The sequence below is a fragment of the Mercenaria mercenaria genome, unplaced genomic scaffold, assembly GCF_021730395.1.
Source record: "Mercenaria mercenaria strain notata unplaced genomic scaffold, MADL_Memer_1 contig_1781, whole genome shotgun sequence".
In the NCBI taxonomy this organism is placed as follows: Eukaryota; Metazoa; Mollusca; class Bivalvia; order Venerida; family Veneridae; genus Mercenaria; species Mercenaria mercenaria.
In genome coordinates, this window is record NW_026459785.1 from 47109 (window position 1) to 72702 (window position 25594).

The following is a 25594-nucleotide window of genomic DNA, read 5'->3' on the forward strand; positions in this document are numbered from 1 at the left end:
TAACAGTATAAGGTCTTCACATAGCCCCTTTCATTTATAGTTATACGGAGTTGAATAGATAGTCGTTGAAAAACTGCATTAATTTTGCTTAAATTCAGAAATCTAGTTTCACTCGTATTTAGCTGCTGCCATATTTAACTGCTGTAATGAAGATTATAATAAATTACTTCTTTCAGCTCAGACATGTGACGTTGGTTTTTCTCTGAACGGATTGAATAGGATATTACCGACTGCCTATAGCTATATTTCATCATTAACTCCAACTATTTCGAATGTTAGTCCTAGAAGAGGAGGCACCGGTGGTGGTTCAAGACTTACCATAACGGGAGCGGGATTCGGGTATGTTTGAGCAAACTGAATTCCAACATTACCAAGCAAGTAAATAATTTTAGATCATATTCTGTTTCTAACATATGTGAAAGAGATGTATACTTTCCCTTTTCATTCTTTATCTTTCAGATCTAACATTGATAACGCTAGAGTAGAGATCGATGGCGTATCATGTATGTTGTCAAATATAAGTAATACTGAAATACGTTGTATAACCGGGCCACATATTGGATCCATTCAAACCAAAGTCGAAGTGCAAGTGTCACATAATGGTATTGCAAATGAGGTATTAGTATAACAAAGTGGTATTTTTGTGATTTACATTTTTTGTTTGCATATGACATTTCTACGTGTACCTTAAGCATCTTATGGTATCTAGATATTTCTTTTATGGTCGATTACATATTTACACAAAATAATTGTTTTCTTCGTGTATCCATATCTAAAATAACTGTCTCACAACTTCAAGGTAGTAACATATGTTTGATAAACTAAAAAGTATTGCTTCATGTCATTTACCACAATGACCTAGAATTGAACGATGTTCCCCTACCAAATGAAAACGTAAATCAAATCCCAAACAATTGTAATCCTTCTGTCAACGGTGAAAATATGTTTAAAGTTGTTAAGCATAACCACCGTTATATACTGAACCATCCAGTATTTCACGTAGGCTTTGCTTGCATAACAACAGGTACGCGTACCAAACGAATTTCATTTTTTTAATGAGCGTCTGAGGTGTCAAACATCAGCAGAGTGCAAGTTATTCACACAGTTTACCAGTAACATTTAAAATGCACCTCCAGAAAAAAAACCTGGAGTAATACTCGTACATGTCGACATCAACGCTATTCCATTACCCAAACAGTTTGAGTAGAAGCTTATTGCTTTCATCCATAGGTAACTGCACGTCCGAATTTACGTATGAACTGCTGTTACCTTAAAAGAATCTCTACCGTTTATATTATCTAATTTGCTGAAAATAGGTGGAAATATTTTTCAAAGACTTGAAACACTTACATATACGTTTTACTGTATTGTAGAACAACAAATACGAAAACTGTTATCTCTGATGAACTCGAATAAATAAACTTGTTTGATGTCCAAGGTTTTAACACATTATTGAGCAAATTAAAAAAGGCCTTAGGAATGGCAGTTATTTCAAATTCTTCATATTGGTATAAAACATTTTATTCAACACAGAACAACCGAAAACAGAATAAGAGTGAAGCTCCCTCGAACATCAGCTTTCAGAATAAACGGTGGAGGGATGCCAATTATCTTTTGTGATCCAATATCAGACATGGAAAAAGCGCAGACCCTCTGCAAAACCGTGTCGGCTGAAATCTAGTCGGAGAGGTTCTGCTCCTAAACCTCAGCAAGTAAAAAACAATGAGTAAATTGTGATTAAACTTTACTACATACAACATGTCACTTATGGCGTAGCATACTATCCGAATCACTTATGACCTGTTACTCTAAAACGCACTAGCCTACCTGCTTTTATTATTATTGTCTTCATCCGTAAAATGTTCATAACTCTTTTGTCTCATTTCTAGGTTTCAACAGGGGATGCAGATTTTCAGTACGTTGATGTTTGGTCTTCACCTTTCACCTGGGGTGGCGGACCCTTGCCTGAAATAGGAGATTTTGTTGTGATCCCCTCTGGCACGACAATACTATTAGATATGGATACACCAGTTTTAAGTTTCCTTTTAATTCAAGGTAAGCTGGCTTTGCAAACATATTTTTTCTCACGACAAGCTGCTTCATTTTTGCCATTTCTTATTGTTGTGTAGCTTCTTTTCGAAGTGTTATTAGAAAGAATGTACAATTTAACTTATCTACGTTTCATATAGATTCGAGGTCGTGTAATCCGAATTTAAGATGACTATGTCCATAAGACTCTGTTTCAGATATTTTAGTTTTGTTTCCAGTTCTAAAGACTTGCAGATTATGGAGTTCTTTATTTTATTATCAAATCTATTATAGGAGGAAATCTCATATTTGATGAGAAGGATTTAGAACTACAGGCAAATATTATAATGATAACGGACGGTGGACACCTGCAGGTTGGCACAAAGGACCAACCATTCCAGCATCAGGGTGTTATAACTCTGCATGGGCATTTAAGAAGTAAAGAACTACCGATATATGGCACAAAAGTATTAGCTATCAGGAACGGGACTTTAGATTTATATGGTATGTTTTGAAACACCAGGACAGTACTCTGTTATTTAGGAAAAGAGGAAATTGGATTTGATTTATTGGTTATACTCAGAGCATACTGTACTGTTCATACATTATGTTTAAGGTTTATTGCGGTTGCTAAGCTAACACGAAAGAAACAGAATAAATCAGAAGTCACTTAGAGCCTTTATATGTAAAACGTCAGTAAACAATGAATTGCTGATAAAATTTAATACGCACGATTTACCTTCGCAGATAACGATATATAATATGTTCACATGTCATTGGACAAGACATTTGATTCAGTTGTTTCGACGTATACGTTTGTTTTACATGTGCGTCACTCTTTTAATCTGTGAAATCATTAATATTCGTGGGGGACTAATTTTCGTGGATTTCGTGGTTGAGTCAATCCACGAAATTTAATCCCAACGAACAAGTGAAATTCCCTTTCATTTTATGTTCAGAAGTAGAAATCCACGAATTCATGTCCCCACGAAATTGCCGTTTTGACCAAAACCACGAAATTTTATGCCCACGAAATTAAATGATTTTACAGTATACTATAATATTTATTTGCTATAAGGTGTTGATTTAAAATTTAAAAAAAAAACTGTCATAATCGCAAGACAATTCTAAAGCACTCTTCTATACATTCCTCCTTCTCATTGTGGTATATACTTAATTATTTGTGATACGATTTTTGGCTTATGCAAAACATTATTTAACAAACTATTACCTAGGTATTCCATTATCATCGACGTGGACACATTTATCAGAAACGGCTGAAAAAGGCTCAGACATACTTCATCTAAAAGCTCCTGTCGAATGGAAAAGTGGAGATGAAATTGTTATTGCTTCTACTGGTAACAGACTAAGTCAACATGAAAATGAAAAGAAAATTATTTCCGAAGTTTCTGCGGACGGGAAAATATTGAAATTGACCACGCCTCTAAAAGCTGAACACATTAGTGTGCAGGAAATGTTCCACGGGCGATTAGTAGAGATGAGAGCTGAAGTTGGTCTTCTTTCTCGTAATGTAATAGTTAGAGGTAATGAAGATCCACAATGGAATGACGAAATAAAACCATGTACAGCTGGATTTCAATTCGGTAATATGTTTGTACTCAGTACAGTTAAAACGTTGATAATGAACCGAATATTGATCCATAGTATTGATCTTCTTCACGTGCATTTAATTTCCTATGAAACATTCTAAAATATATTTTGCATATCTTTATAGGTCAGTTCGGTACTCACAAGTGTAGTCTTGCGCGATTTGGCGATGAGATTGGAAGCAGTCAGTTTGGGGTTGTCATCTATGCTCATTCTCCTATTCAAGATATACAAGCTGTGCAAATTCATTTGGCATACACAGAAGTTAGGTTTGCTGGTCAGACCTTCAGATCAGGGCGACACCCACTTCACTTCTATTTGAATGGGAACGTGTCAAAAAGTTATGTTCAAGGATGCAGTTTTCATAACACGTTTAATAGAGCTGTTAATATTCAAGGTTCACAAAATATACTCATTGAGCAAAACGTATTATATGATATTCTTGGTGGGGGTATAGTTTTAGAAGACGGCAGTGAGACAGGTATTACCCTTCGGTACAACCTTGTAATGCAGGTGACCGGATGTGCCACTTTAGTAAATGATGATTTAACACCAGCTTCTTTCTCGTTGGCCAATCCAAAAAACACGGTTCAACACAATGCTGTAGCCGGAGGAACGCATCATGGCTACTGGTATCGGCTGGATTATCATTCGGTTGGTGCTTCTTACATGAAGCATTCATGTACGAAACATGTCCCACTTAAAATTTTTCAAAACAACTCGGCCCACTCTTTAGGGGGAGTTGGACTCTATATCTATAAAGAATACTTTCCACGTAAACATGGCTGTGGTGGCTCAGAGGTCGAAGTCGCTATATTTGATTATTTACTTTCCTGGAATAATAATAAAGGGGTTGCCGCTGACAAAATAGGAGCTGTCCAGTTTTTTAACTTTACACTTGTTCAAAACCAGCAAGCCGGGATTGAAATATATAGTGTTTCAGATTTTCCAAGGTACACTGCAGATTCTCCTTCCGTTCAAAATAGCGTCATAATTGGAAAAACAACAAAGGAACACGGATGTACCCAAGGAGGCATTGTTTTTCCACTGGGTAGAGGTTTTAGAGTTCGGAATGTTAGTTTTGTAAATTTCAATGAAACCAACTGTGCAGCATTCCGATGGACAAGAAGCTTGCTACACTGCCCTGTATACTGTGGGGGATTTACATACCATGTGGAATCTGCTGCGTATATCAATACCCCAAACAAAGCCATATTTGCTTGGGATTGGGAAGGAATTATACTAGATATAGACGGAAAACATGGCAATTCGACAGTCCTCCCAACTACTGGAACGCTTCCGCACGATTGTGAACCGGCACCTGAATTTAGTATCGGAGTTCCTGCAAGTACCTGTCCTCCAAAATATAAATGGCATAGATACTCTTTTAACAATTATTATCATTATAACAGTCGATATTATTTGAGAAGGAGAAATTTCATTATTACCAATCAATATGGAAACAGTTCAGTACCTTATGCTCAAAAAAGGTTTAGTCATAACTATGGATGGACGTGTGCTTTGCTAAACAATACGTCATACAAATTCTATTTTGAAAACGTACTTCCAGTTAACAACATCAGCTTCTATGGAACGTTTTATGATTTAGAGGTATGTTCTCCTGACGTTAATCTTTTACAATTTATGTTGTTTATGAAGGTTCAGAGTATTACTGACTTAACATTTATTTTAAAATGTGTCCATGTAAGGATAAACCAGGAGATCAAATATTCCTTTAGGCTTCTCATTATTTGTTAAATTTGTATATGCACTACAAAAAAACTATATTCTGTTTTTAATTCTTATATTAGCAGCATAGTTCACAAATGTTTGATCTTTACAGGAAAGGGATTTTCTTTTTATTTCGATGACAGTTCTTAACTTTCCTGATTGGTTTTCGGTCGAAGGTGAAAGAATAAACGCCTCGTCCGGAAATATTGAACACCACAATGGCTCATATGGCGACTGGAATTGGAACAATTTAAACAAGGAAATTAGATTCTTAGGTACCAGTATTTCTCTTATGTAATTTACACTATTCTTATTCGGTTAGTTGTATTGTTTACTGGGGTGCATGGTCATTGGTTTGTGTAAATTTTCTCTACCTATAGTAGTTTATAATTCGAACGTGTATCCTCACGGATATCACGTATGGGGAAGTCAGCTGTTTAGAGTAAAACTGTGTCCCTAGATGCACAGTTCACTATCTTTCTATATATTCATCTTATCTTCATGGTCCAGTTAACTTCAGGAAAGATAATATATAGCTTCTCTAGACACTATCAGTTAAAAATAGACTGAACTGTTACTGCCGCTTTGCGAAACTTGTTAACAGAGCGTTGAGTATATATGCAAATGTTGAATCAGTACTTATATGTAGTACAATACGGGTATATTATATGTATAAGGTTTTGGCTTAAAGGCTTTGTTATCTTTCAGTAAATACATTTAGCAAATCGCAACATCATGCTGAAACGGGTATTGTTGATACACAGATTCATTTTAAAATTTACAAGTGTTTTTACGTGGACTGTGTGCCTCCGCCAGACCCAGATAAAACTCCACCTTCGAAGCATCGACCTCTTAGTTTTCATTACTGGCATGACACAAGTATCTGGAAACGTTGGAGTGATGGGTACATGAAAAACGTCGGAAAAAATGGAGCAGGACTACCACGGGATTTTGATAATGTTGAAATTTTACCACGTAAGCGTCAATTTGAAGTATGGTATTTCATCATTTTTTATTTCTTTGATTAAAATGGAATCAAATTAACTACCGATATTTCTACTATTCGGGTTAAACATTTTTTGTGCGTAGTAGAATTAATGTCATGACGATTCCAAACATTTTATTAATACATCTAAATGTATTCTTGAAAATGACAGCTAAGATACGAATTCATCAGTCTCAAAAACTTTGCATTTGCTTGGTTAAATGATTTAAATAAATATATGTAAGTTTTTTTAAGCTGCAGATATATTATGTCTATATGCAATCACTAGTATCATGTTTTCTAAAGTTGCATTTTGCTTAAACAACATGTATAAAATTAAAACATAGGAAACTTGACACGCTTGTATTCACCGTGTTTCACCAACGGAAGACCGCAATCAACGTTCATTATGACACAACCAATAATGATATATATTTTATCTAAACCATCCTAGCAATTTATAAAAATACAGCAAGCAATTTGATAAGCCATAATTGACTAATTATTCCTACATGATGTAACTCTTATTTCCACACTATTAAGTAGGATAATCAGTTTAATATTTAAATTAGATTCTTGATCAAATGAGTATTAGCTTACTCGATGATTGTTAACATCACAGAATGACTGCTTTGAATATTGAATGGAAAATAGGGGATGTGTATCAGTGGAGGGAACGTCAAAGAAAGGATAAATATAATTCGAAAATTAAAATTTAAGATAATTTAATCCTCGTCTATTAGGTATCATAATAACTAATTTTTTTTTTTTTGGATTTAACGTCGCACCGACACAGGTCATATGGCGACTTTCCAGCTTTTAATGGTGGAGGAAGACCCCAGGTGCCCCTCCGTCCATTGTTTCATCACCTGGGTAGAACCACCGACCTTCCCTAAGCCAGCTGGGTGGCTTCCTCACATGAAGAATTCAACGCCCCGAGTGAGGCTCGAACCAACATCGATGAGGGGCAAGTGATTTGAAGTCAGCGACCTTAACCACTCGGCCACGGAGGCCCCCCATAATAAGGCTATATCGTTAGTATTTTACGAAGATAAGTATTAAGTAATCATCCTAGATCTATGTAGAGAGAAACACATTTGAAACATGTTTTCCCGTGGAAAATAATTTCGAAAAAGGTGTAGATAGATAGATTATATATGTTTTAATCTAATCCGACATTATTTTGTGAAAAACAATAAACGGCTGCATTTTTATTTTACATTGACTTCACAAACCTATATCAGGATGCGTAAAGATGAATTAATCGAAAGATATTGTTGAGTTTATGTTCCTGCGATTCTTTTATGGCAATTATATTAGTTTGAGAGTTTTCGTCAGGCTTAAACAAGTTAAAAGATACCTGCAAATTGTAATAAATTTTATTTTTTTCATTCGTCAGATACTTGGGTACTGGTTAATCTAACTGCTATATGTAAGCTTAGAAATCTGCTGTTACATGGTGTTCTCGAGTTTGCCAATGCTCCAGAAGCAGTTTATAATATTGAAGCGGATTTCATTATAATAAAAGGCGGGCGACTGATCATAGGTTGGCCAGATGACCCTTTTGATGGACTTGCTACAATCACTCTTCGTGGTAATCATTCATCGTCATCATTTAATGTAGAGGGCGCTACCCTTGGAAGCAGGGCTATTGGTATGTATATTTACTGCATTAGCAAACGACTCTGAATGGTCTCTAGCTGTTACAGAATTGAACTCTCTTCACTGATCTAAATACAAATGTACGGACTGATAGATTAACTTTCAAAACAATGGTACAAAGCAAAACAGCCGATCAATTGATCAATTGAAGTGATTATGATTTTCACCCGCAGAAATTTCTTCTAATTATTTATTTGGCAGATTTGGAAAAATTGTCGCAAGAGAAAACATTATTTCTTCACAACTATCGAGTTATAATCACAGTTTCGTTTTTCAACAGTAGGTATTTTGAAATATGGTTATATCAGGTTCTGCAAAATTACCAGGCTTAAATAATTTTTATAATTTGGATTGGCATCACTTTTATCGATTCAATTCAGGTGTATTCGGTGGTTTAGACCTCATTGGGGAAGATAAAGGAGTAGCTTGGACCTACCTTGATGATACAGCAAATTTAGGCTCAAGAAGAATTGTGCTCTTGGAAAAAGTCCGATGGTCCAAAGGAGACGAAATCGTCATAAGTGCAACAGGGTTAGGCCCGGGGCAATCTGAAACATTCAAAATAGATTCTGTTGGTACCGATCAGGTCACAATAGCATTGAATGATACGCTAAAATTTCAACATATTGGTATGTGTTCAGTTGTATTAATAGTTGCAAGAACATGTGTAAGATGCAATATGTTATGTGTTCTTGTACTTTGAAGTCATGTGATCAATCACTCTGCATACTATATTTCCACTTAAACAGGTGGAAGGTAGCGTAAAGGGTTGTTGCACATGTCATAACCTCATATTAACAGAATGATTCAAACTGTGCCTCCTGTTATTTTGCTAGGTTGAATGCTGTGTGTTAAACGATCTTTTTATCGATTTAATTAAGTAATATTTGTTTATTATATACTATGTTTGTCATTTAATATATTTTCGTACTTCACAAAATCAAGAGAGTTTGAAACACATATACAAGAGGTGTTCAAATTTTATTTGAATACATTCAAATATACCTATATGTTCTTTTATCTGTATTGTAATGTAAAAATATTTTATTTGTTGTTCGTCTTTCTGCAAGGCTTAGATAAAAGTCAACAAAGTTGTATCAATAACTTGTTGAACAGGTTTCTTCGTGCTCTCCTTAATATTAAGTTATTTTAGAAAATTTATATTGTCTTCCCTTTAGCAGCTGACATTTTGTGATTTCCCATATACTATAGGCTATTTGGGCATTCTTCAGGAGTTATATATGGACTGTCCTATTTCTAAGACTGAAGATAGTATAATGTCCGTTTATTTATATGGTTATCTTCATGTAGATTGAACATTTTCAACTGTGCGTGCTAGTCCTAGTATCTCCTCAGCATGAGACTCCAGCCAAAGAAATAAAATCTGCAACATAACAGGCACGCTTAAGTCACGATCATTGTCACCCTTTCTTATATTGAACGCCACCTATACCCATCGCTTCTACCTATGACCAGTAATAAAGTGTTGTTGTTTTGTTTGTTTCAAATCCGATTGCACAATTTCGTATACATTTAGTACTTACTCATTTTTTTCAAACACTAAGGTTGAAGACAATTCTGTTGATCGACTTGTTTAATGTTTTCTTATGCTTACTTCATGGATGTTAATAACAGTTGGCCAGAATTAATATTGAAAGGTTAAGGTTTTATTAAGTAGAATTCACTCAAGTTCTTATTTACAGGAAACAAATTAGCTCGTGCAATAATTAGAAAAAACAACATTACATTATGTCAATTGTATTTATTTCTGTCATCGGAATAGATAATATAAAAATATTATTTTCAGTGCACACCGAAACATTAGAAAATGGACGAAAATTTACTTTAAGGGCAGCCGTTGGCCTTTTATCCCACAACATAAAAATAACGGATGAAGACACGCGTAAATTCGACAAGAAAGCGTTTGGAGCCCGTGTGCTTGTCGGACATATTGTTGACAAAGAGAAGACATATACCGGTCAGTAGAGTTTATTTTGGGTCAGTCTCAATTGTTGTTACCGTTTTGTTCGCGTATATTGCCAAATATAATTTTACTGTTTACATAAAATAAATCGGGTATGGAAATCGTAAAATGTGTTAAATTTCATCTGATATTAAATTTGTTTATCTAACATGTGTTTATTAGTCTTTTAGTACATAGAGATAGTCCTCAAAGTTTTAAATTATGGAAAATAATAAAAAAAATAACGGTGAGCACATTAATAACATTTAAGACCGTGAATGATGCTATTGTTTTCATTGTTTTTATTTTCAGCATGTTGTTTAAGCTTTTCTGAAACTTCTTATTTAACCGGCAATCTTGCAAATTGCCCTACTTACCGATCCATTAATAGATATATAATTCTCGCTTAAAATTGGATTAATGCGCAAAGAACTTATCTGGATGTGTAATAGTTATCACATGCATATTGTACGACATAAAAAATTCAGATTCACTACTTCAACTGCAATTTGTATATAATGTGATATGTATTGTGTCACACATTATACATTGTATATAAAATATAAATACATTTTTCAGTAATCGCATTGGTAGTTGACACTTAAATAACTTCAAAACATGTTTTAACCGTAGTGACAAGATTTTCTTTTGGTTAACATTTCAAGGGGGTGAAAGTCTTCAAGTCTGTAACCGTCTAGGCAGGCCTGTTGCTGCAGCAACAAATATATTGCTGCCGTAAGGGGTGTGGCAGAGAAGGTTGTCGATATTTACATTCTAAATAACACACACTATAGGCGTTTTAGAAGGGACCATTCATCGCATTCTGACAGGCTGTTTGAAACGAAAGAGAGTTTTTGCGAGATGGGTCCCTATTTTGTTGACATTAGACCAAAAGTCAAATTGTTTAGATTGCACCACACAGACTGTCGAAAAATATAAAACTTGTAATCCCAAGAATAATTCCGAGTTGCTCACTGGGAACGAAACATAGATTGGTTATTTTTGACCCTCATTATCAAATAACATCGGCTGAGTAACAATCAGGAAAGGCCGGTAATTTCAAAAGTGACAAAAGCTTCAAAGAAGGTTATATGTGTTACATCATTCAATTTTAGTAGTCCTGTTGTACAAATTCCTTGCAAAGAGAGCAAAACCGTCGCTGTCAAGCTCTATGAAAATTAAGTGCTTACTGTTTTCAGCAAAAAAAAAATCTATCAAAACAAATGCAAAAGTAAGTTTTGAAAGGTATACAACTTACCTATGCTTATGCATCAGGGTGCATAGTCGTTTTTAGAACAAGAAAATGTTATTCAGACTGAATACCCACGTTATTCTTCTTACTTACCTTTGTCTCTGAGACATTTTCCTATTCCTCTTGCTACAGGAAATGCTCGCAGGGGAAGGCTATGCCGCTGGATGTGCCCTTGATTCTGCAAATGTGCATTGATCTTGGTTCTGTAAAATTGTCTGGATCTTCTTGATATTTAGGCATACGAAGTTTATTGACACAATTTATTGAATCAACCTATTACACAGGCAATATATCAAATAAAATTATGCACACCAGTCGTGTTCACATTGCATGATATAAGGATTACGAATCTACATATATAGATAGCAAAAACATACGAAATAAATATCATCCCTTGTCATAATCATAACTGATCTGATTTTTTCAGGAGTTATTAGAAATGTGCTTACACATTTATTTACATTACCAATTATCTTTTACTTATACTGGACTCCCTGGGCAACATTCGTCATTGCAATGCACTGAACTTTTTTTCAAATTGCATATGTGATTGAGTTTGTTAATTGTCATAAACGTTTCTCACTGCAGGTTATGCAAGGCTTTCAAACGTTGAGTTTTATCACACGGGTCAGTATGGCTTCTGGAATATATATGACCCGAGGTTTTCATTGGTGTTTCTTAATGTTGGACATGTTAGCAATATCAAACCGTCGTCACTAACTAACTGCTCTTTCCACAATGGTTTCAACACGGCAGTTGGCTTAATTGGAATAGAAAATCTAAATGTCACGGATAATGTCATATATGCAAATCATGGTAGGTTTTCTTTAATACTCATGTTAAAGACTGTTATATAAAATTTCAATTATTATATTTACAGACAAAATAATTTTGATGCGAAATTATAGAACACTTGGTTAGAATTCAGGAACCTTTAATCAAGTTTCTTACCACTTAGTTTCAAAGTAAAGAAGCGTCAGACTTTGGCTAGAATGAAACTATTGAATAAGGCAAGTGCGTGTGTTATTAATGTATTATGAATAAACCTTCATAATATGTGCATTGGACACTGGGTACTATAAGTACATTAAGTAAAGACTTAGAATATTCTTGCAGTATGTGTTTCGTGGACAAGGAAGATCAATCTATCCTTCACCAGAAAGTGAAGATTCTCAATGTTATTCATCTGTTTTAGCAAACGCATTCTTATTCCTGACAAATTTTTAGCCTGTAAGCATGCCATCTAAATATTTCAAATTTGTGGTTATACGAAATATATTTCTAATTGTTTATAGTTGATATTTATATCAGCGAAAGGCTGTTATGAACTTATAGATTGAAATGTACCCGTTAGTGTGAAATAAAGTAGGAAATTAGTTAGTATCACGTAGCCTTTGTGGTAACTTGGAGAAACTATTAGTTGTCATTTTGAGTGTAATTATTTATGGAACTACAGAGTTCAAGCATGCAATGGAGTCATCTTTGATTTCATCAAAACATCATTTCTGTATAATAATAAAACTATCCTTAAGTATTTAAATACTTGATCTTGTTTAAACAATGCATTGTATAACCGTAAACCGTAGCTGTACAGCTTACATAACAACATTTGAACCATAAATATTTCATTTTTATTTTAAAGAATGATATTCTTCGACACAATCTGACTAAAGTACATCTCCAATTAACGCTACCCACATAGGATCTGAAGACGTGCTATTGATAGCCTCGTTCTGACGACCCTTCCGATAGTCAATCAGAGCGTTACTTACAACATTTTGTATGTTAAAGTAAACTTTTATAAAAATTATATTTAGCCTGGGTTTTTCGTATTTACAATTTTTATGACGACCACATCGCGACTACGCCCTCTTGTTTGGAGAGAAATCATATGTCATGGTACGGACTTGGTCAAGTATGGTGTCAGACAGCCGGTTAGCTCAGTCAGTAGGGCACTCCCAGGTAAGCTAGGGGTCCCGGGTTCGAGCCCCGGATGACTGCACATTTTTCTCAACCTTTGACATTCGACGCTATTTTGATGGTTCAGCCAAATGCTTGTTGAAACAAGTCTTCTGACTGGTTCAAATAAAAATAGATTTGGGAAAATAAAAATAGCAATATCGGAAATCCAATATATACAGAAGACGAATGTGAATGAGTCATTCTCAGGTCTTCGTTTAAAAGATCAAGTACTTTCGTCAGATTGTTCTTCGACATATAATCTTTTTTCATTTTTCTGCAAGTTATCCATCTTCCATGTTTATAGATTTTTCTACCATTGAGATAATGTTTTCCTTAAACTGAATATCGGAGCTTATCAAATATAGTTGCCGACCTCCGGTGGCATCTAAGTAATCGATATGTTACTGTATCTAAAATCTTTGACATTGAAAGGGAAAGAATGTCTGACCTTAAGTTGAATTTATATGAAAACCATCGTCAAGCTTTTCATAAAATGATACGATTTTAAAATCGGAACATTAAATGAAAAATACAGCAGGTTGAAATTTAAGAAAAAGGGCAACCACTGAGCCAGTTTTTCATGACGCCATTTACATTTAACTAAATATTTGTTTGGCAAGTACCCATTTAAATAACATTTATTTCTTAAGATACTTGAATTTAATATATAATGCATGATACATTCTTTTGTTTTGGTTGGGAAAATGACTTGAGAAATAATTTTACTTAAAATTAAGAAAACAAAACAAAAGCAGGTATCTAAAATGTTATTTAATCTACCCTTGTATTTATCATTTCCATTGAGTTATGCAAGCCATTGAAAAGTTTATAACTTTCTTACTATATAGCCAGTCTGGCTTTAAACATATATGAAAACAAAACGAAAGTTACAACCATGTCGTGGTAGAGCGTCCGCTTCGAGTGCGGGAGGTCGTGGGTTCGACCCTCGGCCGCGTCATACCAAAGACGTAAAAATGGTACTAGCAGCTTCCTCGCTTGGCGCTCATCATTAAAGGGATAGTGCTAGAACTGGTCAGCCCGGTGTCAGTATAATGTGACTGGGTGGGGTATCATGCCACGTGTCTACGGCGTGATATTCCAGTGAGGCAGCACTATAAAGTTGGGCATTGGGCTCACTGCTACAAGTAGACACCGTCGTTTATATGACTGAAAAATTGTTGAAAAAGACGTTAAACCCGAACACACACACACACACACAGCCATGATTCATTTCAAGAATCTAAATGTATCATTTAGTGATTAAAGAATAAGATAAATAAGCATAATATTTTACAGTGTTTATGTGAATCAATATTTATTGAAATGCAGAACTAAGACTGTTTCAGATTTAATGCACTGGAACTCCAAAGTAAAAGTAGTGTATATGCCTTACTTAATATATGGACGAAGATGCTTAGTTGAATATGATATATACGTACATGTTATTAAACTACGAAGACATAAAGTTTGACTTGTACATTTTGTATTTGGCAGGACTAAAGACAACATCAGTAGGCACAAGTCTTGTACGCAACCTGATAATAGGTTCCGAAGGTACTGGTATTGAAGCAATGCGGGCGGTGAATCTAACTTTGAAAGACAATCTTGTAGCCGATTCTAAAACTGATGCATTCAATGTTCCGGCTTTAGCATGTGATGTAACTTCGGATAGGTATAAAAACAACAAGGTATACTCCAACGTTCGCGGAGCGGTATTGGCGCCTAGATTTTATACAAGAACAATGTGCGTCAAGATAACTGGCTTTATCGCTTGGAAAAACACTAACTTTGGACTACTGTACGAGGGAAACATCAATGCAGTTTTTGAAGAAAATACTCTTATAGAAAATATGATTGGAGTTGGAGCGGTCATTATAAATCAGTACTCAACCAAGCAGAGTTATATGAATAGAACAATTCAAATCAGAAATACAACATTCATTGGACAGACCACTTCATTTAATTGTGGTGATATGGTATGGTTAGGATCAAACAGGTTCTTGCCGTCTGCAATTTTAGGACAATACTGGCATTTTTCAGAGGGGATGGTAGGGCTTGTATTTCCGACATACAATATCATTGGTGGAATGACAAAAATAGAAAATGTAACATTTGCAAAGTACGGTGATTCCACATGCAATAAGAATTACGCTATAACAACAAATCTAGCAAGAAATGATCTTCAGCGTCCAATAAATTCTGAAAGAGTTACAATGTTCGATGTAGAACATGCTAACAAAGTCTTATTTCAAAGACCATATATTAGGTAATTATTATATTTCGTTCATTATGATGCATGAGTAATATCTCACCTTTATATGGTGGGTTGCAAATTTGTTTCGAAACTTTGAGATAACATTTACGTAGAGGAAGCTCTTCTCCGAACTCTTTAGTAAGAAAGTGTTTTGCCAGAAAGAATTTCAATTGTGAACATCGCTATGAGTAAAGCGTGACCTGATTCGCATCCTCTGTCAGTATCAACTTAATTATTGCATAACTACGTTTTGCTTTTAATGACGCGTATTAATCAGAGCTAACAACCAGAATAATTTTATTGTTTTAGAGATATTTGTCATTCTAGGCGGAATAAGATATGAAAAAAGTCAAAATTGAAGCATTCCCTTACTTATTTAACCTCAGACAGTTTCACAATACTTATCATTGACAAGTTTATTTCAATTGTTACAGAACTTCTCATCGATGCTTTGGGATAGACTGTAATGTTTTCCGATTGGGTTTCTTTAAAGATTTGGATGGAACTTTCCTTGGTCACAGCGGGGCTGTAATTCCAATGTCGGAGTAAGTGAATTTCAATATCACAGACAGGTGCATACAATCATATCTTATTTTACTTCGGCAATAGCTATCATTCAATCTATACCGAACATTTCTGTACTTGGTAACGCAAATCATATTTATTTATGAATTCAAAAAGTTTTCATTTATGTTGAAAATTCATTCTTTAATATCTTTTATATATAAGGGAGCTTAAATATTACGAACTCATTTACAGACATGAAGCAATCGATTACAGCAGAATTCCTAGAGAAATGGTAACTGAACTTGATGGGACAAGGATACCTTATGAGGAAATAGCTCCAAACAAAGGCAATACAATTTTCAATCGTTATTTTTTTATTTAATAACTGTGAAAAATATTTGTCTTTCAGATGTGCCACTCACCATACTATGCCCCAACGATAACTTGATGTTTACAAACATGACTATAAATAGATTGAAATGGAACTTAGGGAATTCAACATTTTTTTAACATGTTAAAATCGAAATATTTCTTCTTTTAGTACCAATTACAAATGAGCTGAGGTAAAGCATACTCTCCATGATAAACATATCTTTTGCCGGTGGGGCGGAGTGGGGTGTGGGGGTGGGGTTCGAAACTCAGCATCGACATTTAATTTTTATTTCATTTTTCATAAAAATATTAGATTCCATTAGGTGATCTGTTACAACACGACAGAGAAATATCTAAAGCCGGTATGGCAGATGAGAAAAGTTTAAGCGAATAATGAACATAATATTATATTATATAAAGATATATATGTAAATACAAATCATCAAAGAAAGAAAAGAAAATATGGGAACAAAATGTAAACGAATAGGAAAAAAACCTTGAAAAAATCTTCATGAGGATTCAAACACACAAAACGATTTGTTTATCTGCATTTTACCCGACTGAGCTATGTTTCAGCATTCTAACTGGATAGATAAAATGAAACAAATACTAATATTTACTTGTCAAGAAATGTGCAAGCATTATGAATGGTTATTTTATCAATCATGATAAAATGGACTCGCCCTCGCGTTTCGGCGGGAATCACGTTATCAGTGGGGATTAGTATGTGTTTTGTGTTTTGTTGTTGTTATTTTGTATATTTTTGTTTTTCTTTTTTTTTTTTTTGTTTAGAGAAGTGGTAGATATAATTGTGCAGCTACTTTAGCGTTTGCCAGTCAATAATATTTACTGGACTACTTTGAAGGTAGACTGCTGTATAAATATACAAAATGAAACTATCAAATCGATTTCCAAAGGTTCTGTAGCATATGAAAGGTTTAATAGTGTATTAAGGGGTAAGATGTTAACTGTCTTATGTAAATATATTAATTGCTTTACTTATAGAAGCTTTCCAAAAAAGGAGAATTAAAGATATTAATTAAGGAGCTTCATTTTTTTAATAAACTGCAATTAACAGCACGGTAAGACAATAATAATATGAAAAGAAGGACTTGCTTGGAAATGTTGGTTTCTTTGAAATGAAATCCTACTGTTTTATCAGAAAGTAACTTAATTCAAAAAAAAATATATCTTTAATAAAGTTTCGTCCAATGTGATAAGCCTAACAAGGGTGATGCTGAGGCACAAATACTCAATTACATGTCTCATACTAAAGCACTGTAAGGTTTTAGGGAAGTTCTAAATAAGAAATAGCACAATGTTAAATACTACATCCGTAACATATGCATATGACTTAAAATAATATATTAAGTTCGTAATGTGAGCAAAGGTGTCACTCGCCAGTTGTGTTCTTTACGAAGTCAATATCATAACTACTTTTAAATTGTTTTAGAGCTTTTCACTTACAGTCAGTATAATTATAATTCTAACACGATCCGCAGCAATTGCTATATAAACATACAGCGAAATCGCCTATACATGAATCTACGATAAAATATGGTTGGCAGTTACATTTCACCCCCTATGATTGTAACATAAGAGATCTACTTCAGTTCCATTACATACGAATTATTTCAGGGTCAAACGGTTGAAAACAGCATTTCAAAAACATAAATATGATAAAAAGTCATACTGACTTATGTGTAGGTCCGTAAAACACGTTCTGATCTCTACGAGCGAATTCAATTAGCCTAATTATGATTCAGCGGTGACATCATAAATGTATGACACAAAGTATGACGTCATAATGATGTGACGTCATATAAAAGTTAAGCTCGTCACTCGTAACACAGGGTCAACTCGCCTAATTTGATGATTCTGTTCATAATTAGTTTGCGAGCTGTTAGATTACTAATTTATGAATACTTCTCAAAATTTCTGATAAAAAAGAAACAAATATCTATACGTTCCATTGGCTATGCAACACTTTCTAACCATAGGGGGTAAATTGTAACAGCATATTACCCGAATGACGTATTACGCTGAAAATGTAGTACTGTAAAATGTGAATTATTTGCGTTGTTAGAATCGAAATAATAAATATGTTCCAATAATTTTATCAATTAATAAAACGTGGGCAGTCGTTTGGATGCGAATAATTAAATCACTCGTGCTACGCACTCGTGATTTAATTATTACGAATCCAAACTCCTGCCCATGTTTTATTAACTGATAAAATATAGGAACAGATTTATTATTTCTTAAATAAAGTTCTGTAAATAGTTTTTGCCATCAGTGATATGATTATTGAACAAAATCCAAATGTTGACACAGTCCTCGGTCCTGAGGTTTTTATGCGTTTTCTTGCATCAGTTTTCCGTACCTTTTTATTTTAAATTGTAAAATTACTACTGATCTTTCCTATTTTTACAGGCGTCGTAAGAAATAATAATTGCACTTATCAGTGGAGATGGCAAGCGTTTGAATGCATGGATGATCTCAATTATAAGATGCTAACAATAGAGAATATGGATAGAGATGCAAAGAATCGTCAGATTTCTCCAGTAGCTCTTTTAAGCGATGGTTACATCGATCTTATAGACGTTCCACTAGACCACGGATACTGTATACAGTATACTTGCAGAAGAAAACAATCTTTATTCATTGCCCTTGTAGCAACAAGTAATGTTGTTCCTTTTTTATTTGTTTTCTTTTTCTCTGGTGTCAGGAGCATGTGCAAGCAGGAGCATTTTTCTGCCTTGTACCGACCTCGTTTTGGTTTATGTTATAGTTTAACACTCAGATCAAGACATACTGTATTGTTGCAAATATGTTCATTTGTTTAGTAAAATCTACGTTTATTTTTAATTTTAATATTCACAACATTGAATGCAAAGATTATTTGCTTGGCCACAGAGGTCAATACCGCATTACTCTGAGGATTTATGTTGGTTTCTACATACTACTTTATTAATTTTATATTTAAATAATTTTCGAAACTTTGATAGCAAAGTGGACATGTAAAGGACTCGTTCCTTTCGACATTGGCTATATTCAAGTCAGTCGTTCAAAATATAAATAAATAACACCCTTGCACATATGCAATTTCCATTCGCATTCGACGACTAAAGATCTCTTTGCGTTGAAACTGTTAGATTCATTTTCTCTTATAAAGTCATTGGTTTAAACATTTCAGAGATGTTTTCTCTGTCAAACAAATTTTCATGACACAGTGTATGAATGTAATAAGTATCCACCCTACATTTATATGAAAACTCATATCAAGGGCTCAGCGCGATATACAAATAAATAAATAAATAAATAACAAGATGCAATGATTTTGCATTTAGTCAACGATGTGTCGCATAGAACCAAATATGTCAAAAAAAAACAAAGAAAAATATCAAACAGGGAATGCCACGCACCAAAAACGTAGCCTCCTCAAAACGAAACCCCCAGCACGCAGACGCGTGCACCACACACACACACACACACACACACACACAAAGCCAACACATAAGGACAAAACGAACAACACACACGCACACAAAGCCAACACATAAGACGAAACGAACAAACAAAGGAACACAGTGGGGCACCGCCTTGGAACGGTCAGTGGCAAAAACACCACTGGGGAGCTTAAACCGGTTTATGGTGCACCTAACCTCACTCTTACCCCCACCATGTTCCAAAGACATGGGACAGTGTAAATAAAAGTAATCCCCTCCAGGTGAATCTCTTACACACGTAATGGAAACAAAAAGGCATGGCATGTAAAACACAAAAATGCTCGTGTATAAATATATAAAAAGCAAACCTTAAGAACCAAAAACGTATGTACTCAATGCCTTTTCAGAAGACAGAGCATTTGAAATAGGAGTATTATTAACCTTCAACAGGGTATATAAATGGTATATACTACTCTTATACTTCCTTCTATGTTTCTTATAAAACGGATTTAAATATACTAAAATAATGGTTGATTGATAAATAATTTGTTTCGTTATAGGTAAATCATACCTATTACATTTCACAAGGACGACACCAAGGCATGTGCGTTATAGCATTTTGAACGTTGGCCCAAATGAAGGTATTAAACTGACTGTTTGGTACTCAGGACCTAATAGACTTGACGTGTTTGTCGACGGAGAATTTGCAATAGCGACTAATGCGAGGATTGATAAGAACGGAAGATATATTTTAACAATGCCAAAAGGTGAATGATTGTGAAATTAACCGAAGTATGTATTTATTTATTAATAACAGTAGATATTTCAGGTAGCCGTATTGTCAAGCAAATATATATATATGTGTGTGTTTATATATATAAGATTTTTAAGTTCCAGTTTTAACAGAATAAGAAATAAGGTTTACTTTACATTAACAGTATACAAGTCATTCCGAAAAAAGTAAAGGAATATTACATATTGATATTAATCAATATTTACAACTACCCGCCCACAGATGCGCTGAAATTTTTCAGCATGTCCATTTACATCAGATTTGGGAATGAATGTATAATCGGCACTGAAAAAAGTGTTGATAAATGTTAAATATGGAAAAAAGGCAAGAAGAACGTTGATTTTCTCCATTGTTTTAAGGCGTTGCAGCGATTTATGCTCACTATGTTATGGTTATTTATTATGATACCTTGCAAAACATTAAATCAAGTTCGTATCGCCGGTCATTTTTAAAGTACCGTCATTTTATTGATATTTGAGAGAAATATTGTTTTCGCTTATAATGTGTGAACGAGTCACTTTATTCACTAGCTAAGAAATTGAAGCTTTTTATATATACTGTATTGCAGAAAACGAATTTGAACCACATGTAACGAATGAAACTGGCACCAATTATTTTGACAGAAATCGTGGAGAGATAACATTCACCATCAAAGGTCCAGCTCAAATTGAAGTTGTCTCGCAAAACACAATGATCGTGTCCTTTGGGTTACCCGCCTTATCCGTTTCAGAATTCTTTGGAGAAAATATCGTTGAAAACTTGGCAGCGTTTTTAGACATTCCCCTTACAAAAGTGCGAATCGTGAACATTGTTAGTGCATCCGTTAATGGACGCCGGAAGAGATCTGAATCTGATTTAAATATTGAAATAGAAATTGGTGATGAACCGGTACAAGGTATTTGATCTTTTCATGTCTGTATGTAGAATTTATCAGATATATATGTTATGATCATTGTAAAATGAAATGCAAAGTAGTAGTTTGTTTTACGGTGATCGTTTCGTTTAGAATCAGGCTATAACATTTGCCATGTACACAAGTCTACCAAAATGCCAAATACCCCGTTGATCTGTGTCCTCTTTGCAGTTTTGTATAATATTGTTTAAATTCTCGATATATATCTAGGTAATGAAAATTGTTGGCCACTACATTTCTGTAAACGATCGTCTTTCAATAGATACATGTGCATCAATATATAAACACAAAACCTCAGTGACAACATAGTTAGGATTGGTTGCATAGAAATATTTGCCCCGCACCTGTTTGAACCAGTGTTTTTTTAATACATAAAAGCTAAGAAGCTGGCCTGCAGGTGACGTCTGATTCTATTTAGTCATCCCGTCGTGCCTGTAATAATTAATATTTAGTTTATCACCAACCATTTTATAACCTATAAAATCGCATAATAATAGATACAGAATTATGTATCTGTGTTCTGTAAAACGGGTAATCATTAACTTGTATTTTTTAGAAAAACTTGCCTTTTGGAGTTTTCTATCTCAACACATCAAAGTCCTTTTACAACAAAGCTTTGCCTTATAAAGCAAACACTACTTATACCATGACAGATCAGAGTGTACGTTCGCAGATACATTTATTTGGTAGATTACCAAATTCTAAATAATTATTTTCTTTTTTACAGTAATTAGCAGTAATACGACATTGCCAGATTCCATTGACTATTTAGCTTTGACGGATCTAGTATCAATAATTGTCAATGAATGCCAGCTTGGTAATATCTCGAATATTCTCGGAGAAACAATCGTTTGTGGGATCATAGAATTTCCGTCTGACGATTCTGAAATGGTCTCAATAGTTTACAACAATCAGAAACCGCATCATCTTTATTTCTACGATGAACCGGAACCAGAGTACGAAGGAGTGTTACTGAAGACACAACCGAAATTAAGAGCAGTTGATATAGATGTAAGTTTTAGACAGGTTATGGTTTCGTTTCTACTTTGAAGAGATAAACGAGATGGAATATCTAAAAATCTTTAGCCTGCATTTGAAGTAATTTTTAGAAGACGTGCCTGCTATAACACGACATAGGAAAATAGAAATCTTTACATAGTTCTGTTTGTTACAATGTAGTGGCTCATTCGAATATTAAATTCTTTTAAAGCTTTTCATAGCTTCTAAAATCATAAAGTACATGATCATTCTATAGAAACATAATGTTATACCCCGGTATTGTATAACATATTATATTTTATAAAAAATATATTTTGCATATTTTACATATATATTTTGAATATTTTTCATATATATATTATGTGAGCATTGTTTAGCTACCGTTTATATGATTTTTGATTTGATAAAGGTTTTCCAAAAATACCTACAAATGAATAAGAAATGAGATGTATCCATTCAAAAAGACGATTTGTTTTCAGGGTGATACTGTAACGGAACTTGGAACAGTCGAATACCCGTGGCAAATTACAGTCAACTTAAGAAATGATACTGGACATCCATTGGCCGTTCTTAATGGAAACCTTACGATTAATTGTTCGCAAGGATGGTTCAACTTCACTGATCTTGTTATCTCTCATAGTGGGACTGGCTATATTCTAGATTTTGACGTCATCTACCCAAATGAAGCAGACCTTTTCACCCTGACATCAAAGCCCTTTAATGTGTTTGGAAGACCACTGAAAATAAACGTTTGTAATCAGACTGACGATAATATTTTTAAAGATGACCAATTTACAGTGAGTCTTGATCTTCTGGATCAACATACGGATGAAATAATTACACATATAGCATGGAGAGTAAGTAAACGCTATGTCAAAAAATCAAATGATCATCGACTTTTTATCCTTTATAGACCTAATCTAGTTAAGACTCGGCTGAACTTTTTATATATTTCAATGCATTACTGTAATTCATTTTGCATTTGTATTGATATGCAAATGCAAAACATGGATGTACAAAATTTGACATCGTTTTTCAGGATTCACGAACTTCAACATTTTGTTTTCAGGAACATACGTGGTCTTCAGAAGTCAGTTTACTTCATTCATCAGTGTATGCCAACTTAACTGGTTTCTTAAATACGTCTTTCGATGAGGAAACTGGTCGGGTTACATTTTATAATCTGACTGTTACCGGAGTTGGATGGTATTACCTGAAATTTAGGGTCTTATCGGATCCACCAGAATACAATTTGACTTTAAGTTGGAGATTGGCAATAAAAGACCCGGCACATGTTAACATGACTGTTGAAGAATCGACGACTATAAAAGTAAAAAAAACAACGTTTCTTCGTGTTTTTTTTTAATCATTAAAACATTTTTTCGTTTTCTTTTAAATATTCTTTTCAAACCGAGTTATACTTTGTTGTAGAACTCATACATTTACTTGTTGGAATTTATGTGCAATGATAAAACTGCAATACTAATATATGATAATATGTTTCTTTTAATAACTGAAAAATAAAGGAAACTAAACTTTAATTACAGTGCTTATAACAACAAATTCTTACTAGACGTTAATGACAAAAACTTTTAATGTATTTCCCGACCAGTTAATATGCAATGTTTCAACGACACAAGTATGATATGTGCTATTGTTTCCTCATATCAGCTAAAATTTGATGAAGTATTTGAAGTTGTCCTACCGACTGAGGATGACAGAAATGCGTTCGAGCAAGAATTATTGACAGACTATGCCAACTTATGTCCAGGCGTACAGCTTAATGAGGGAATTGTATATAAAGGTACTATAGTTGGTGATATTTAAAAAATATCATTTGTTAACGACATGTATGAAAAAGATATAATCTGAATACAATTCATTCTAATTATTCAATCACTCAGACATCTCAATGACAAAATTCTTTACACTTGGCATTCAACGAATATTTGATAAATCCCAGAGAGAAATCAGCTGGAAAAATAACATACATACTTTGCGGGCATCGATAAATTTACTGTCTGTTGAGATCAAGTAATCTGTATTTTGTTTTTCTTTTTTCATAAATGACGTTGGTATCTTTTTTTAGAAAAGACTTCTTTTCACGCCCATCTCAACTGACTTATAAAATGCAATTGTGAGGTAACATAATCACTTGAATAGCAATTATTACCACCTGTCAGTAGTCACTCTAAACTGAACGGCAACAAGATTAATTCAGAAAGAGCTGCTTTAAATTAATCACATCCAGATGTTTCATTTCTTTCTGGAAAAGTATTTACCACTTCATTAATTTTTTTGCAGTGGTATGGTTGCTGATTAACTGAATTTTAACTTTTTTAAAAACTTTCACATTCTTCAAAATGTTTTATTTATTTTCATTATTATTGACAATCTGTCATGAGTTTCTTGTATTAACTTATCATTAGTACTGTTCATAAAGTCACTCTATTGAGTTTATGAAATTATTATAAATAAAAAGTACTTTCTTCGAAACAAGATAAAAATTTGTTGTTTTAATGGTTAACAAATAAAAAAGTTGATTTTTTGATATTGTGCAGTTTAAGGTCACAGTCACCAATTATGTAATATGACAAGTTTTACAGCTTTAAATTGTGGGGAATCCCATAAGGTCCCCATACAGACATTCGGGTAGAACCATGGATCTTAAACAAGCCACGCGCATTAAGAATTCTAACCCCATCAGTTTTCGAATCCAACGCATTGAGGGCAAGTGACTCAAAGTCAACGACCTTAACCATTCGTCTGAAAAGTATATTTACATGCAAAAGATAATTGTGCTCTAAGCCTAATTTGTGTTATGAAAGGTTAATAAATACAGTTTCGTGAAAACAACTACTTTACAGGAAATTACTGTGTCTTAACCTTATCTTGAAGGGCAAGCTTTTACATATTTTTTTTAAAAACATTTTCATATTTAAAAATTACACTCTTACATGCTTAAGATTACTCACATTTACGCTATTTACATTTTAAGGATTATACAATTATGAAATTATAAATGTAAAGTTGATAAACACCTCTCCTTTTCATCTGATAGGTAAAAGTACAAATTGACTGACCCTTCATTATTAAGACGGAGAAGGCCATTAGTG

The 25594-nt window shown here is 34.0% G+C and overlaps 1 protein-coding gene across 2 annotated transcripts in view; it reads left to right on the forward strand.

The window, feature by feature from the left end:
* The window catches only part of LOC128551865 (fibrocystin-L-like), a 37308-nt gene extending 11714 nt beyond the window's left edge, over positions 1–25594 (forward strand). Inside the window, exons 8-30 of one of the 2 annotated variants that reach the window (XM_053532792.1) lie at positions 177–339; positions 460–616; positions 1890–2055; positions 2323–2532; positions 3264–3632; positions 3764–5247; positions 5480–5642; positions 6076–6342; positions 7752–8006; positions 8395–8643; positions 9822–9992; positions 11818–12045; positions 14686–15457; positions 15880–15990; positions 16205–16299; positions 18758–19006; positions 20334–20540; positions 21135–21461; positions 22207–22490; positions 22958–23335; positions 23548–23808; positions 24150–24282; positions 25540–25594. In XM_053532792.1, the coding sequence (XP_053388767.1) occupies positions 177–339; positions 460–616; positions 1890–2055; positions 2323–2532; positions 3264–3632; positions 3764–5247; positions 5480–5642; positions 6076–6342; positions 7752–8006; positions 8395–8643; positions 9822–9992; positions 11818–12045; positions 14686–15457; positions 15880–15990; positions 16205–16299; positions 18758–19006; positions 20334–20540; positions 21135–21461; positions 22207–22490; positions 22958–23335; positions 23548–23808; positions 24150–24282; positions 25540–25556 (6716 nt within the window). In that variant the 3' untranslated portion in view covers positions 25557–25594. Of the gene's footprint in view, positions 1–176; positions 340–459; positions 617–1889; positions 2056–2322; positions 2533–3263; positions 3633–3763; positions 5248–5479; positions 5643–6075; positions 6343–7751; positions 8007–8394; positions 8644–9821; positions 9993–11817; positions 12046–14685; positions 15458–15879; positions 15991–16204; positions 16300–18757; positions 19007–20333; positions 20541–21134; positions 21462–22206; positions 22491–22957; positions 23336–23547; positions 23809–24149; positions 24713–25539 lie in introns of those variants that run through there. The other variant, XM_053532791.1, reaches the window with a different exon arrangement.